Source organism: Epinephelus lanceolatus, chromosome 11 (genome assembly GCF_041903045.1).
Source record: "Epinephelus lanceolatus isolate andai-2023 chromosome 11, ASM4190304v1, whole genome shotgun sequence".
Taxonomy (NCBI): domain Eukaryota; kingdom Metazoa; phylum Chordata; class Actinopteri; order Perciformes; family Serranidae; genus Epinephelus; species Epinephelus lanceolatus.
The window spans coordinates 28346778-28365446 of NC_135744.1; the positions used below are offsets into that span (position 1 = coordinate 28346778).

The window sequence follows — 18669 nt, forward strand, 5'->3', positions numbered from 1 at the left end:
TTTCATTTTATGTTATTGTATTCAAGGTCTATTTGAGTGCATGTCTTACAAAGTTGCTCTTGATGGGCAAGCCAGCACCTGCATGGCAGCTCCGCCACCATTGGTGTATGAATGGGTTTGTGAATGGTAAATGGGAGGCAAATTATAACAGCAGAAAAGCGCTATATAAATGCAGATAGTCTCTTTGCCATTTACCATTTAGAAACAGGGGTGCGCAATCCACTGTGACCTTGACCCCCAATGTCACCTTAACTCCTCTCATCTTTACATTCAGTCCTCTGTGGTGTAAACACCCCTGAGAGCTGTTCACTGTGTAATTATCACAAACAGTATCGAGATCAGAATAATATTTATATTTAATTGAGGTCAGCCAAGATGGTTTTCATCATAGAGGGTAAAAGCTCAGAAATTTCTGGTGCCATATAGGAGGAAGAATGATCTTAATATAATCATCTACAATACCGGGAAATAAACTTTTCAGAATTAAAAGATAAACGGAGTCATTTCCATCAGGCCTGTACACCTGTTCCCACAACTCGTCTGAGGTTATTGACAACAGCCTTCCTTTAAACCTCATGCAGGCATACAACACACCGGAGCTGACTGTGCGCACTAGCCACAGACACCACACCTGCGCAGAAGAACCATAAGTCAAAATCGTAACAGAGAACAAAACAAAAACAGATTTTCTGGAATCAAAATGCTCTGCATGACTGTGAGTCTCTAACGCTGCCGTAATCAGCAGCATCAAACGTGCGTAAAACGCTGCCAGTGTCTCCGTGACTCATCCAAGTACTGCAAGTCAGAAACAACCGCGGGGCTGGTTACTTCATGTTGAGGTGTGTCTCCCTAGCGGGCTCGTTTTTTTTTTTCTTTTCATTGCCACTCATGCACGGGGCATAACACATCGCAGACGCAGGAGACGCACCAGTGTGTATGGCTGCAAAGCCAGCGCTCAAGTCGCGTCCTGAGCACACAATTAAGAAAAAAGGATCCCCCTCATTCCTGAACATTACCATCCAAGAGATCCCCAATGTTACAGGACAAGCTCCCTCTCTCCCTCTCCTCTGTCTCACATCACGCACGTTTGCATACGCACGTACATTCAACGCACGTACACACGCGCGCAGGCACAGACGCACACTGCACTTGAGAATGAAAAACCCTGTGTGAGAGAGAGCTCCGCATCTTTCTGCCAGGACCCGCGTCCTGCTCCTTCATCCTGCCCTGCTGCTGGCCTGTAACATGCGCGCGTACACACACACACACACACACATAAAGCACGTACACGCAAAAAAAAAAAAAACAACAACAACACGTACGCACCACTCGTCCCAGACTCACCTTTCAGAAGAATCCCATAAATAGTGTAGAGGGTGAAAATCAAATGACTCTTGAGATTCATCCTGCCTTCTGTGTTTCTTGCTCTTGCCTTCCGCGCTAACTTCTCCTCACCGTCTCTCTCCACTGGAGCTCGAAGCGGACCGGACGGCTTTGTCAGCAGCTATCCAGGTGGACTTGGGAGTGCGTCTTTTGTGCGTCTCGGGGAAAAGGGGTTGACACAACCGACTTCGCGACCCGGAGACTGTGTTGTTTTAGATAAAATGTTTTCGCTGCTCAAAAAAAGAATTTCAGTGATGCACCAGCGGTAAGGTGCAGGCTCAGTTCACGGGACTCTGAACAACAGCAGTAAACCACAGGGAGTGAGAGCACTCGTCCTCCGGTCACACAGTAGATGCTGCCGCTGCTGTACTACTGCCTGCCCCGCTCTTGGTCTGCTGTGGCGCACAATCCACAGCGCAGGGAGCACGAGTGGATTGTTTGAGTCCCGCCCACACAGCTTTGACGGACATGGAAGGCGAACCAATCACGAATCGAAGTGGGGGGTGGGGAACAGGAGAGGGGTAAGCGCGTGAGACACACTGCAAAAAATATCAATTTCAACTGGTTTTTAGACTCAATGTTTCAAAACACCAGGAAGAGTCTGAACAGAAAAAAAGGCCAGTGGAGTGAGTCCATGCTCTCTTTCCATGAAAAAGCCAAAAGCTTAATCAATATAATGACACAAATACATGGAAAAGTCCTAAATTGAACTGTTCTTGGGAAAATGGGACAATTTATTAATATCTTGTACTTGCTAATTCTTTATATCTGCACTCTTTCCTAGTTTGTACCACAATTACAGCACAGCAAATTCCCTGAGGATGAAGAAAGTTCTGTTTTATTGTATTGTATCGTATCCAATCGTATCATATGGTATCGTATCATATCTTTCCCCGCATCTGAATAACTTGTTTTATTTTACTTTTATCTGTTTTTACAATAAAAATAAAGGAATGTAAAACGTATAAATATACTGCTTCACAAATAGACACTAACACACTTATGCACACAAACATACATGCCAAAATAAAGTCTCTCGAGAAGTGAGAAGCTGAAACGAGTCGTGCAAATACCTCATCTAAAGCAAAATAAATACACTACATTTATCATAAATAATTTGGATGCTGTAAAACTGCAAGAGCAAGAGTTTTGGCGAAGACAAACAAATTGTGGAAGGCTACGTAGAAACCTGCTGTCACTCATCTGACTCAGCCACTGCAAAATTTGTGGACAAAAATGCTTCAGCTATCTGAAGGTGATTCTTGACTTCAGTGTGTGAGATATATGGTGTGAAGTGTATTGCTTCGAGTGAGGATGAGGGTTTTGTTTTAACATTGGTTGGGCAAATATGAAACACAGGGTTTGGAGGTCCTCTCCCAGGGAAATTTAAGTGTCAACCACTTTATTTGTTGCATTCTGGTGAATTTTTACGCACCAATTTGTTCTTCTGGGCGTCTTTAATTTATCAAAATAAAAGTCCTCTGCTACTTGTTGTTTTTATTGGGGGGAACAAATGCACACGTTCTTAAGATTGAGGACGACATGTCCCCTGCATCTCCCTTGAAATCTATGCCTATGAATTCCAGGACCTTAAATGGACTTTATTACTGTCGGCGACACCAGGGAACAAGCTGGGAGAGTAGGTGATCATTTTTTGCAGTGTACAGGTAGAATGGGCTCAGAATTCAAAACAGAGAAAGAGCATGCAAACGTGCTTCTGGGTGTGAGCTGTCCTTCCACATGAACTTAGGTTTCATCGCTTGCTGCTCCGTTGATAGTGATGATCCAGGTTAGAGGGCTGTGAAGTATTAAGGTTGACAACTGCCTGAGCTTTGAAGATTGTCTTGCGGAGGACAATCAGAGGGGTGGAGAGGTGAGGTGGGATATGATGGGACAAGGCGGTGTATAGGTGTAGGGGACAGGGGGGGTGGAAGCGGTCTACAGCCCTTTGGAAAAAGCTGTTAAGACTGAAATAGAGAAGGAACAGGTAAGACAGCAGTGGAAGCAGAAAGGTGTACAGTCCACGGCTGAGGTATGTGATGTTTGCCTCGGTTTTGGATGTCCAGTCTGTCTGCAGCTGCACATTATGTGCAGAAACTGAGAACAGGTGGCTGGGAGTATTTCACATTAATGACACTGCCTGGTGACCACTTGCTAACAACAGTTTCTGTAGCAACAAGCACAGAAATGAATCAGGGTTGTATCATAAAAAAAAACACTCAGTCATATTTATGGAAATAATTTATTCCTGTTAAAGGGACAGTTCACCCCAAAATCAAAAATAATAAAATATGTTTCCTCTTAGCTGTAGCGCCGTGTATCAGTCGAGATTGTTTTGGTGTGTTGCTGAATGTTGGAGATATTGGCCATAAGATGTCTGCATTCTCTCCATTACAATGGAACTAGATGGCACTCAGCTTGTGGTGCTCTAAGCACCTAAAAAATCAATTTAAAAAACTCAGCAGCAATGTCTCTTTCCAGATATCGTGACCTGGTTACTTGAAATAATCCACAGACCTTGTTGTGTGCAGTTTCATGTAGGAATTAGTGTCTTTCAAACTACACCTGTCAACCCTATCACTGCACAGACAGAAGCGTGTATCTACTCATGGATGAGAGTTGTGGTTTTGATTGCACTAGATGTGGACATTTATGGTGTAAACCTCGACTGAGCTGTATTGTTAGCTAGTTTAGTGGTGCTAGGTGAGCTAGCAGTAGATGCATGTTTCCTTCTGTGCTGTGATACAGTTGGCAAATGTAGTTTGGTAGAAAGAAAATAGGTCCTACATAAAACTGCTCAAAAAAAGGTCTGTGGATTATCTTGAATAACCTGGTCATGATTTTTGGAAAGTGACATTACTGTTGAGTTTTTTAAATGTATTTCACCACAAGCCATGTGCCATTTAGTTTCATTATATTCGAGGGAAGGCAGATATCTCAATGAACACCCATCAATTCACACCAAAACAATCCAGATTGAGAAATAGCACTACAGGTAAGAGGAAAAAATATGTGTTTTTGATTTGGGGTGAACTGTCCCTTTAAGAAAGTTGATGAATCGTGGTTGAGAAGAGGGACTACAATCTGCTTTATGATGCTACTAGAACATAAGAGGACGACTATAATGAGCATATATGAGAATATAATCAAATAGCATACAGTAGAAGAGCCCACCCAACTGCTTTGAACTATGTAATTACTGTACATATAAATGGATGTCAGGCATCAAAAGCAAATCTCCGGAGGGACATCAGAAGTTCTGCAATCACTGGTTTCATGAATTAATAAGGTGTTGTTTGTAAAAATGTTGGCAAAGTGTGACTTGTCTGATTGAAAAGTGGAATCAGTTACAAATCTATCAAATGTATTATGTAATTAAATGTATTTGGCAGTCTCATACTGTATCACAGTATGTCTAATCTTACATGTCATATTTCTGGGGCAAAGGCACGGGGTCTCTCTCTTGGATTGCGTCTTTAGCTTGATTATAAGATGGCTTCAAAAAACACCCTATGCATTATTTATAAAATTAACATTGCTTCTTTGAAATTGCCTACCTATGCTAATGACAACCCAATGTCAATTCAATCACACAAGTAAAGCTGCTTAGCAGGGAGTGTCCCCCCACCAGACAACAAAGACAATATATACAGCGAGGAACTTTTTCAGTTCACTTGAGGACTATCAAAATGCAAAAGTTTGACTCACACTGATTTGAAAATGATGACGTGGGCTAAAATGTATATTGGGAAGCAGATTATTTTATTTTGCATTACTCATAACCTGCCTCGATTTTCAGCTGTCATTCATTTCCTTCTTCTGCAGGCTGGTATCTTGTAGAAACTCAGATAATGTTTTGCCCTCTCATATAAACACACTGTCTTATGCATGTACACGCACACAGCTGCTATGTTGTCCCTTGTTTTCCGTAAAAGATTTTAATCTGTTTGTGGACAACGCTCTATAAATAAACTTGACTTGGCCTGCTGATCTCATTTTGGGTCAATCCACCTTAAGAGGTGGGTGCTGCACACCTTGTAATGGCTCATTTCACACTCTCAGAATTGGTGTGTGCCATCACTAGAGGTATAGCAAGGAAACACTGGGTCTTCTCTGAAAAAGTGTTTGGATCCAGGAGAGAGGCCAGTCAGTGAACTGACAGAAACAGCACATTCAAGTTTCCGCCTCACCTGGGATTGTCCCGGTGCTCCAGATGGCAGATAGACCAGTCTCTCTCTCTTTCTGTCACACACACGGCCACTAATGCACACCCTCCTCTCAGAGTTTCAAGTAACCACCACCTGCTCCTGGCTGAGACCATTGTTCACTGGTCCACCTAATGTAGGCTGACACACGTTGCCAAGCCGAGGGGCCGAGCACTTTGGCTTGGATGGAACAAGGCGGGGCATGACATAAATCACCTCAGCTTTTATATTGAGATTTTCTTTCATCCTTGTCTGTGTGTGTGTTCAATTGAATGACCTACTTCGTCAGTCCCGTACAAAGCTTTTTACAACAACAAATGTAAAATAGATAAATAAATAATAATTACATTTGAAAACTAATAAGGGATCACGCAGGTCTGTCATTAATGCTTCTTTTAAAATGGGTATTTCACATTTGCTTTAGAAAAGAAGGATTATGTTATTTATATGTTTTTAAGAAGGGGGGGGGGCATACAGAAAAACTATCCAGTGTATCTGTTTAGAAATCATGCTCCAATTCACTTTCAGTATGGAGATGCAACTGCCTGGTAAGACTGGTAAGAAAAAGCAGATTTTAATATTACACATTATGTCTCTTTCACACTTTTTCTTGGACTCATGACATCTGTTAATAACATACAGTTTAGAAGTTTGTGGTGTGACATCTGGAAGCATGTGGGTGTTGCTGCCAGGATTTCGGGGGGTTTGGAGCGCTCTCTTTTCTGCAGCACTCTCCTGCCATCCATTTTTCATTTTCCTGTTGCCGGCTTTTGACTTTCTACTTTGAGCAAAAAGGGCATCTTCTGGTAGATGAGTTAACAGTGATCTGGAACAGCTTACAAGCATGAAATGACTAACTGATTTCAAATCACAGCTATTTAAAGACTGCTGGAGCTCATCACATTACGTGTGTAACATTTCTTTTTGCTAAGTTTATCAACGTGTGTGCAGTTTGGCACAGAGTGTATGTCGACACACGTACTGTGTAGTCAATATGCATGCCAAAAACTGGAAAATTAGATACATTCAGTCCAGGCAGGGAAGTAAAAAAGCACATTGATGAGTTGTACTTCTGCACAGGTGGCAGAGGAAGGAAATGGTATAGCTAATACAACGCACCAGTAACTGAAAAGGCTTCACAGCCCAGTAGCTACTATCCAGAATGGATGTATAACTTCAGTATGACACAGGCGGCTTCCCTTGCAGACACCTGGGTGTTTTTCTCCCACTGTGTCTGCAGTATAAATGACCTTTCCTTCAGATTTTGGCAACCATGAAGTGCCACGGAGACCGGGGCCATTGCAGGCTGCCACACCACAAGGGGAGACTGTCCGCCAAAAACAGCCACATCCAAAGCTCAGCGGCAGTGTTGAGATTAGAGTGGCACACCAATTGTTTCAGTACCACTCACTCGGAAAGTGTTTCCTCGACCAAACTCTGAATACAAAGACGGTGGGGACTGCCCTCTTATTAATGAGAATGGCAGCATTCCACATCCATTCAGAAGTGTAAAAGACTGTGAGGAGGCACCTCCTGGATGACATTCATTCACACACTTGGAAAATGTATGTGCCTGTATATGTTTTTGAAAGCATCACTGTTCATTTTAAAGCAGATACCAAGAATTAAGCAGGTTGTTGGTTCTGTTGCTTGGTAACTAAGGTCAAGTTCGTCTCCGGGCATATTCAGGAACAGAACATTTACTGTTAGTGGCTCCAAGGCTGCATGCTATTTGGCAGCAGGCTTAAAAAGACCATACTGGTGGTTTTGTATTTTTTTTAGCCCATTAACTAGGAATTGTGAATAGTCCACCTTTTGTTGTCCTCTGTATTAGCTCCGTGTCTGCTCTTTTCAGACAGTCAAGACAAAGAAAATCTATAGTTGCTGGTGGAAAGCAGTCTTGTGTGGTAGGTGTGGTAACTACTATAACTACAACACCAGTATGACAGGCCATTTAGGTCATACATCTTATTCGCTCACAGAATCATAATCAGACATCCAGTGCACCACTACATTCCCCCACACACTCCTACACATTCACAATTATACTCTGGTATCACACATACACTCCTGCTCTATCTAACACACACCACTTTAGTCATACTCATATAGTGCTCTCCAGTGTAACCTAGACAGACCGACAGTGTATGTGATTGAGAATATAAGTGTGTCAAACTGAATAACGGTTTATGTTAAGAAAATGACAGCAAGTTTGACTGAAATTAACATAATATGAAAATAATTTTACAATTTAATTTCATAATTGGCTGACAGCCTCAAACATTATGAGTTTTGGTTCATAATGGTGTTCCCGGGGAAAGTTGCAAACATTCCTTCAGGCTTTCTTATACACCAATTTTTGGACCATAGCATATGCACGTTAGAGTTCTTCTCATGCTAAACTGGCTGAAAAAAAAAAATGGCATAAAATAGCATGAAAGTAATGTCTTGATACAACGCTACAGGACATTTTAACTTTTTGAAACAAATGGCTCAGATTTGATAATGCAGAGAACCAATTTAATAAGCATTTGGGCATTTATTTCTTGATTGTTATACAGCAGTGTCTTCTGTTACGGTTGTGGATGGTAAAAGGTTACAACTCTGTAGACGCTCCTAAGTTGTCCTGATAAAGATTCACAGCTATATTGTTGCTGTTATAGGTTCACATTTTCCACTTTGTCCAAAACTTTATGTTTTGGGAGACAGTGGGGTTCTGTCGGTGCTCCCTCGAGATATGGAGAAATAGACCCAGACGGCAGTAATGACTGGGCAGCAGAATATTCTCAGGCATTGGAAAGCATCAGGAACACCTGCTTTTCAGGATTAGGTAAACTGAAATGGGAAAAGTTGCTGTGTCTGAAAGGATGTCATATATGAATTGTAATAGGGCAGAGGGTACATTGCTTTTATAAATGCACAAGAGTGGAAGCAAAACTATTGGCAGGTGGATTGTATATTGTTTTTTTTGTCCTTTCTTTGTCAAAAGTCCTCACCTGTACTGAGGTTTATTGTATTTGTCTATTTTATTTATTCATTTCTTCTGTCTATTTTCTTTTACATAAAGCTACATTACCGATGTATTGAATTGTTTATCCTTTGTGTTCAGGGAGGTGGGTGGGTGGGGGGCACGGGGTTTAGGATTGAGCTGTATTTGTACACTGCTTTGGTTCAATGTGCATTTTGCATATTGTAAAACAGAAATTGCAAGTCATTAAAAAAAAGGTTGTTGTCTGCAATACAAGGGAAACCCACCTGAAACTAATGGAACATGGTGTTGCTCATTATCTTGTAGGATCAGTATAATCTAACCCAATCACCAGAGTAAATGCTAACATTTTACATTTCTACGAATCACTGATTCGCTAAATTTGTACATTTTGTAGTGGATATGTTGAAATTTTACATTTACATTTCAATTTTGCATTATATGTTGTGGTTAGGTTTAAGCACAAAAACCACCTGGTTAGGGTTCAGGAAAGATCATGTTTTGCCCCAAAATACCTGTTTTTGTTGCAACAAATACAGCTGGAAACATCCCGACCTGGTCTTCAAAAAATACCTGCTCTTGTTGTTTGTAGGTCTCAAATTGTGCGCCGTTGTCTGCTGCTTCGTCATCTTGCTGAGGTGGACTGTCATCCACCATCCCCTCCTCTTCCTCCTGGAGAGAAAGTCAGATCATATACATGTAATCTAATCTACATGTCTTTGGAAACGTTGATACAATACATATGAAATGTACAAATGCAACATATCCATGTTTTGCAAAAAAAATGCACAATACCAACATTTCATTCTGACGACTGGGCTGAATAATGACCATGTTACTTGTAGATCACACTGAAGCATAACCAGTGTGAAAGCCAGAAAGGTGTGTGTGTGTGTGTGTGTGTGCGTGCGTGCGTGCGTGAGTTTGTGTGTGTGTGTGTGGATATCAATTTGATTCATAAATTTGAACTTCGAAAGGTCAGAATCCTCTTCCTGTATGTTTTGTTGCCTGTGAAATGTCACATTATGTCTTGCTGGTAGTTCAACACAGCTTGTGTGCAACAGCAATTTCAGAGACAACACCTGTACCAGCACCAGTCTTTTTTGTTTGTTTGTTTGTTTTTTCACACCAAAATTTGCATATTCAAACTGGATTGCGGTGAGGTGCGAGGGAGGTAGTTTGAATTATGATGGCCGACTTGTTACAAATGCGAACATAACGTACCCGACTCTGCTACACATAGTGCTACAAACTTACAATGTGAAATGTTATCAAGCTGTGCTCAGTTATACATGAAGACAGTGTTTTGCTGTTCGCTTTCATCTTATTATCACTGGACATCTAAAACTGGAAGACCTTTTGCAACATCCTTGTTCCTTTCCTGTGAGCACCAGGTTTCACATGTTTACCCAGGATGAGCAATGAAGGGCAAAGTCTGACATGTCCATTAAAAAACACTGGAGTCTCGTCCAGCCTGTATTTTTGCTTTTTTTTTTGTCTGCCTCTGTCCATCTTTTCATGTGTTATTTTTCTGCCCGCCTGCATGTCTGTCTATGTGCTTGGAGACAATACATCATTTGATTCAGTCCGATCCAGCAATGGTCTGGAGGGAAGTAGCCAGAGCTGAATACACCAACTGTTTCCTGGCAGTCAGGGATAAATTATTAGCCAGTCCATTTAAGTTACATTTCCGTGTTTGATTGCCATATTCAGCAAAGCAGTGCCAGTGATGCCAAATCAGTGGGAGTAAAGCTAAGATCAAGTGCTAAAAAAGAGGCTCCTGATGCTTCAATGTTCTAACCGCACTCTGTGATGATGGCAGAAAAAACTGATTAGGGTGGCTGAAAGACGAAATTCAGAGTGTAACATAATGAATAGTTAATAGTATTTATATTAAATAAATGAATAGAAATAGCTCTTTGGTGCATTATCTATGCGAAAAAAGAGAAGACAATTTACTAAGTAGACGTGAAGGATTCAGGAACAATTATCAAGTATCAATCAAAAATTACACACATATAACATAATGAAGAAATAACCCAACCAACATATGCCAACCCTTAAAATGCAAGGGCTGGCATAATAACAGCACATTATTGGTTACTAATTAATATATATTGACTCTGGGGCTATCAAACAATACATTTTTAAATTGTGATTGTGTTTTATTACGTGTTTAAAATGATTAAACTGTTATTAAATCCATTATTTTGCATTTCAAAACAGTTTTGAAGTCCATATTAACAAGGTAAAGCAATTCTTACCAGAGTGCTTTGATGGGGATCAAATGAATGCAAAGATATTTCATCAGGAGCTTCAGTTTAGTTGCTTTCTCTGATAAATACAGGTCTTGTATGCATGAAACTATTGTTCCCCATGTTGGTGAGGTATATGGATGATCACAACAGGTCAACCTGAGGATGTCCCCTTAATGCATTATATGTATGTTATTTGTGCGGTGGTGTGTCTGTGTCACTCTGAAGTTACACCTCCAACACACTGGTCAGTGGTGGGGTTTCTGTGAAGTATTGTAAAGTCTGACTGATTTAAAACACACTTAACACACATAAAACTTGGCTTAGTAGCAACAATTTCAAACACAAGTACAAAACTTGGGTTCATTATAACTCGCATGATTCACAGACACTTTTGCTGGACATGTTCTCCTCACAAATACAAATACAAGACTATGGAATTTTATATTGTCTAAATTAGCCGAGTGGCTGGCGGAGTTCTCCTCTACTCTAACAGACGTAACATTACAAAATTCAGCTCAATTACAGCTCACAAGGCTCACTGATAAAATTGTCTTATACCAGACACGTTTTCGACACAAATACAATGTGCTACCATTATTAGTACAAGCCTATGGCATTTTACATTGTATAAATTAGCATAGCAGCAAGCTGACTTTTTCTCTACTCACATGATGCCAGGATAAATCACACACAGGACTCAAAATGCAGGTCCACAGTCAGTTTCCACCCATTTAGCAAGCGCTGGAGTTAACTTCTTTGATTTAGTTTCATCCGCAGGTTTGTGGTGATTCCCCAACTCCAAAATAGTGCTTTGCTGTCTTTGGCAATGTGGTTGGCCTGCTGACATCAGTCTGATTAGCTGCACGTGTGTGCTCAGCTTGTGGGTGGTAGCTCAAACTCAAAGTATTTTGATGATATTTTAATTCCGTCTGACACAAGGAGCATATTACTTTTGACTTGTCAACTGAACCTACTGGGAGTTTTTTAAAAGTGAAAGGATCCATTCAAAAGCGTATCACTGACTACAAGTGAGGGTGCATGGAAGAGACAAAATAGCAGCATGTGATTAATGTGATAAAAAAAAGTGTTATATGTAGACCTTAATAGCATCGTGATTAACGTGTTAATACTGACAGCCCTAATTAACACTGTGCTTACATTTGCAATATACTAAAAAAAGGAAACACTGTGAAATATAAATCAAATAATAGTTGAAAGCTAAAAAATAGTTACAAATAGTTAAATATTTTATACATCAGAAACCAACCACACACACACACACACACACACATACACACACACACACAGTAATATGCTCCATCATTTGTCATTTATTTGTAATATGAGTGTGACTGTCCACAGCTGAGGTATCTAGTTGGGCCAGAGACCTCTCACTCATGCAGAACCACACAAATGCCATGTGCACGCAAACATGCACACAGGCACTATACACACATGAACATACATCGAGCCCAAGTGTAGACTGAAACCCAACAGACCAGAACTTGCACAGATTTTGGGATGATTCAGTGGAGAAGTGGGCCTTCAGCACACACATAAACACACACACACACACACACACACACACACACACACACACACTCTTCCTCTCGCTTACTAGCTCTAGCCTCTAGGTAAGGGAAGGCTCGGGAAATTGAGTTCACGGTGGTCGCTTAGCAATGTTGAGCAGAGGGTGTGCTATCAGGCCAAATTGTTCCGGTTCCTCTTGGCTCCCCTCAATTCCGTTTGAGTGTTCAGAGGTGGAACGACGGCACAGTGATCTGGCGGCACTGACATTTAGAAAGGAGGAAGGGGAAAATAAAAGGCCGAAAGTGAGAATTTATCAGCTCCTCACATAAAAGAAGCTGTAACATGGGCAAAGGGAAAAAATAGCAGATCTTTCCTCTTTAAAGACAATTGGAATTAGTTTTATTTGACAAGTGCACTTGTTCCACATATTTTTCGAGAATATCATCAGAAAAATAAACTTTTTTTGAACAGCACTTTTCTCAACAAAGTTATGAAGTGCTTTACTTAAAAAACTGTATAACAGAGAAAGAGTGAAAAGTTAAAAAAAGAATGGACATTGTATATTATGATGTATCCTCAGTCTAAAACTTTGAAGTGGTACCTGGAACCCAAACTTAGCCACATATGGATGCACACTCGCATACAAATGCGCACACCACTTAAAAGCCCAAGGGTCTATGTGGCTAATTAGCAGATACCATTTTCCAAACCTCACTCTCAGCACTTTTCTACCATTTTCTTGTTTTAATTCATTTGATCTTACGGCTACAGAGGTAAGTGTAGGAAAATGGGTAATTTGGCAGCTCATCTATTCCTGCTTCATCTCATACTAAAGGACAAAAATTACAGGCGCAGTTTGATTTTGCAGCTTGTGGGGGCAAAACTGGGTGCACAATCTGCTAAACTCTTGGCTAAATGTACAGTCTTGTCTAAATTACCTCTCACTCCCGAATGTCACCTTCATACACTCTGCCAAGAGGAAGTTCTATGTGAAGAGCAATTCAATTTGGAGCTGATACAGATACACATATGCGTGTGTATGTGTTTTTATTACTGCTAGAGGCTTTGAGAAAACCTGGCTATTACTGATCCAGATGTTTCGCTCCACTTGTACCTATTAGACTGCTTCCCTCGACAGAGAGTACTCTGTCCATGCAGCCTTGTAGTTAAAAAACAGGCAGACCTTTGTTACTAGTGAGTATTGCGAAGTTTACCGTCTAGATAATACTGGGTGTTGGACTGTGTGTTCACATCTTCAAATGTCATCACTAAAAAAACAGTTTTGTGCATTAATAAGTGGTTATTGATTCTTATCAAAGAGATTATGCTGCGTTTCCCCTTTTTTGCTTCTTGGAAATGGATGGGCAATCATTCCTACAGTGACTGCTGTGATTCCAACTGTCTGTTAATCTCCCTCCAAAAATCCTTCCTCAGAGACTGACTTTATCTACCTTTACCAACTGTTCAGTTGTGCAGCCGTAGACCAGTATGTGGTGATAAGACAATGTGCACACTTAAGGATGAATCTTCTATCTGTATTGGTCTTCCACCCACATTAGGCCAACATTTTTGACCACAATGAAATGAGCTTTTTGATATTGCTTTCCCTGATGGATACATTTGAAAACATGCAATCTGATATTGTAGTGTTGATCATGGGAAAATAAGAGCTTTTTAAAAATGCTGATGCATTTGTCAACCTTTCACAAACATGGCCAAAGTAAAGCTCTTAGCAGTAATGTAACTTTCTGTCACTTCCTCAGAGATCACGTACACCGAGTAACCTGACTCAGTGGTGAAGGCTCTGACTAATGCATTTCAGCTTGTAATAATTGGCATTAGTAGCCATTGATGAGCAAATAGTACTGGCTTTCAGCAGCCAGCCTGGTCTCACTACAACAGTGACAAAGTCCGCTGCTTGGGCAGTGGCGCTAGCGTCACGATTATGACTCTTTAGTGTCTGTATCAGACGCATCGAGCTTTCAAAAAACTTCAAAGTAAACCCATCCGCATCAGTATTAGAGGGTCAGGGCAACAGACATCGCATAAAAAGCAAGAAAGTCTGCTTAGGACAAGTGGAAAGGGAGGTTGATAGGTCTAACCGGCACAGGATTTTGACCCAAGGACCCAGTATTCAGGTCCTGTGTGAAACTAAAAGTCAGCATTGAGTTATTTTGTGATGAGAGTTCTTATGAGAGTGTTTTTAACTTGCAATGTCTGACACCACTGACCCATGAAGAGAAGTTCGCAGCAGCAATAATAAAAAGCAGCAATGGTTGCAATAAGCTGGAGCAGCTGTTTAAGTACAGCACTCTGTTATGTGTATGTGTCTGTAGGTGTGGGTTGGTTGATCTTTGTGGTACTATGGAAATCTTTCAACAAGTAAACAACTTTTTAAACCCTTGCACAATAATGTGGACATTGCCTTACTCTCTCTTTCTTGTAAAGTATCTTTGCCACATGAGGATATGTTTGACACATCAGTGAGGAATGTGAGCAAGGGCTTGTGGACTCACTGGTCCCTTCCCTTCTTCATAAGCCAGCATTGAGCAGATAGTGCCTGTCTGTTCAGTATTGGGGGAATTTGTGTTGGACAAGGAACAAACATGACTGTAACTTTGCAGACTGTCGAATATGGCAGAAATACCTCTTATAAGATGCTTAAACTGCGGACATTGAAAAAGTTTTAATATAATGTTGATACTGATTCAGATGCTTGGGGTTGTGGGGGACAGTGTAGTCCGAACAGGACCTGAATACTGCAGCTGATGGGATGGGCAAAATTAGCAGTAGTAGCTGAGTCAATGCCATCTTTGGTTAAATCATCTGTACATCTGTCATTCATCAGTCAGCTAACTTGTGCCCCAATATGACAATGATAGAAAGATGACAATTGAAATATCCTGTCACGTATGTACCATCTGTATGACAGCTCCTTGTGACATAGGTCTTGTTTGCTAGTTATTGCTTTGACTCACTCAGAAATGAGAGAAATCTAAGTAAAGTTTTAAAAGAAACAAATGTGAAGTTCTCGATAGTTTGGATGTATGTCAACAGGAACAATGAATGCCAACAGTTAAAGTAAAAAGAGAGTATTTTGTCATGTTTTATAAAGTAAACGAGAATTTGTCAGTGAGTTGGGAAACAAAGTGACAAATTTTGGCCTCCAGTTTGATGTGATGCTCATAAAAAAAGAGAAAAATCACACAATGGAGCTACAAAGCGGTGGTGTGGTCCTAGGAAGTTGACAGTTAGTTGGCATCCAACTGTGGATAACCTGGGGCAGACAGGGGAGTCGAATGCTGGAGCCACGAGATAGAGCACAAAACTATTTTTTTTAAATAAAGCATCACCTTAACAAAAGCATAACACACAACACAACACTTGGAGCAAAATGCAAATTAAGCATATAACAGAATTAGACAAAAAGTTGGATTATTTCCTGTTGGCATCAATACAAATGAGCATGATTATCAAATTGTAGCCGAGAAAGCATTTCAAGGTCACCAGAGACCCAACTGAAAAAGCAAAACTTAAGAGAGAATCCTTAATGGGCAATTGTATATCATGTAGTATATCTGATTAGTTGACACTGAGTTACAAAATATGTGTTCATGTCTTCTTATATCTGGCCTTTCATCCCTTTTCTGGCTTCAAGAAATGTGCTGTCATCAGTTGGAAAGTGATCATTTGTAGCAACAGAATTATGGTCCATTCATCTTCAGATCAATCAGGATTTGGACTTCTAAAGGCTGACAGATTTTCTCACAGCACTCCTACCTCTCTGTTGTGTTTCTCTACCAACCCGTGCAGCTGGTAATGCCAATGTACCTGCCTTTGCAAGCCAGTATTTTTAATTCACCCTTCCTTCTGCTTGCTAATTCATTAAAACTGCTCTGTTGCTATGGATTGGGATTTTTGCAGAACCAGTCTCAGTTCATATTTGTGATCTACAGCCAGCTGGTCCGCACCGATCTGGCTGCCTACACAGACTGTTAAAGGAGCCAGGTCTATCCAAAACTGATCCAGCGACCTTTTCTCAGACCAGTAAGAGCTAAAACAGACAGCATAAGCTGTCACTTGAAGATGCTAGTGCGTTTTTGTGTGGGCGCTATCACCCCATTAGTGTGAACACACCGCTGATCTATGCCCTGCTGTGCTCTAAAACTCTCTTCCTCGACAAAAGCAGCATTAATAATACTGTTTGATAACAGTGAAGTGATTGCTTAGTAAAATTCAGCCTTTCAGCTCTTGAGACACAAATATTACCCCTTTCTACAAGGCTGCATTTGCATGTCTCATTGTTCCCAGTGCAGTTTGTGGGGCCAGATCATTAATGAAGGTATTAAACATTTGTCACTGCTTGTTTGGTGATCAAAAACTCCCATTATTACAGCTATTGCAAAATGTAATGATGCATGTATATTACAGTCAATTAACTGCATAATTAATTGCTTGATTATTTACAATCAAACATAATCCCATATAATTATAATCCCTCTGTCTGCTCCATTTTGTTAGGATGTTTCCTCTGTCTTTTCCACAAAACCATTTCTTAAATAACTGTTAAAAGGTTTGGGTCTGTTCAAATGTTACTCATTTTTAAAATCTATCCTCAAGGTGAGAGTTAGCTGGACTACATGAATTACATTATTTGTACTTTTTTTGTGGTCGTGTTTAATTTAGTCTGAGATTTTTATTTATTTATTTTTTTCACAAACAGTGACATCCAGTAAATAATCTTTTTCATCTGCCTCCTTTACTTTAAGGGAAACTCATTCTGACTTTGAACCTACTGCTGGGAGAAAAAAATGTGACTACTTCAAACTACAGCTTTGTCAGTTCCAGCAGATGGAGAAAGGGACTGATGGAAAGCTAAAGGCTATCCACGCTAAGCAAGTTAGCCTCACTGGCTGTGAGTGTTGGTGCCATAAATTCTCATGTGAGCAAGCTAAAGTCAGCAGTTTAGTGTAATTCCAGTACTTAAGGCATCCTCAAGTCAATTCTGCAATCAATCCAACTCAGGATGGTGGAGCTAGAGAAGAGAGACACAAAGTGTTGTAGTCAACTCTGTGTGTTCAAGTCACCCAAAGAAGGCAAAAGTTACAACAAATAGTGATGGCTAGGGCTGCACAATTAATCAATTAAACTCAATGATGACTTTGGATTGCCACACTATTTTTATAGGTATAAATTAAAGATATGCATTCATTAGATATGTTTCAAATTTTGGTCACAAATTCGTTGATTCAAAACAACCCTTGCTCCACCCAGCTTGGTCTCAGCAAGACTGGTAGAAAAGATTTCCGCACACTTACATCTATTGGAAATCTTTTCTGTGGGTCACAGCAGATATAAAAGGTCACTCTATAATGTGCAGTTCACACAACACAATGCCACAAATGTCCCGAGTTTTGAGGTACCGTGCCATTGGCATGCTGTGCTGGCTGCAGCAATGTCCATCAGAGTTGTTGTCCATGAACTGAATGCTTATTTCACTACCGTAAGCTGTCTCCAATGTCTTTTTCCTGAATTTGACAGTACATCCAACCAGCCTCACAACCATACAAGTTGGTTAAGATCCTTGTGAGGACAACAAGAAAGGGCCTGAGGGTTTGTGTAGAAATGTTTGTTTGCGCAAACCCATTATTGCATCAGCTGATCAGGTGGCTAGTCTCAGACGATCTTGCAGGTGAAGACACTAGATGTAGAGGTGGTGTGGTGTTATGTGGTCTGCAGTTCTGAGGTTGGTTAGATGTACTGGCAAATTAACAGAAACTGCACTGGATATAGCTTATGGTAGTGAAATTAACATTGACTTCACAGGCAACACCTCTCACGGACATTGCCGCAGTCAGCATGCCAGTGGTACGCTCCCTCAAAACTTGGGACATCTGTGGCATTGTGTTGTGTGATCAAACTGCACATTTTGGAGCTGCCTTTTATTGTGACCATCCAAAGACACAGCTGTCGCAAGGATGGATTATCTTTGAAAAGGAGACATGCTTACTAAAGCAAGCTTAATACTTTAACCTGTGAAAAATTAGAGCAAAAACAGAAGTTTAGCTTTTGAATTTTTGTTCAGTATATATGAACCTGATTGACCGCGACACTGACTTTTAAAATGCATGCTTTGTCACAGAAAACTCCCCTGCATATCAAATCAAGTGCTTCCTAAACTAACAGCCAGCCTCCACTTTTGAAGAGCTGTCATGCAGCTGTGCACGCACTCTGCAGCACCAGCCTGTGAAAAACTTTCCTGAATGTTGTAACTGCAGATGGGCATAACAAAAGTCATCTGTTC

General features: G+C 40.6%; 1 protein-coding gene across 3 annotated transcripts in view; it reads right to left on the reverse strand.

The window, feature by feature from the left end:
• Positions 1 to 1785, reverse strand: part of cadm2a (cell adhesion molecule 2a) — a 290934-nt gene extending 289149 nt beyond the window's left edge. For 2 of the 3 annotated variants that reach the window (XM_033641073.2, XM_033641057.2), the window contains exon 1: positions 1345 to 1785. In XM_033641073.2, the coding sequence (XP_033496964.1) occupies positions 1345 to 1405 (61 nt within the window). In that variant the 5' untranslated portion in view covers positions 1406 to 1785. The remainder of the gene's footprint in view (positions 1 to 1344) is intronic. The other variant, XM_033641065.2, reaches the window with a different exon arrangement.
• Positions 1786 to 18669: the final 16884 nt, after the last annotated feature.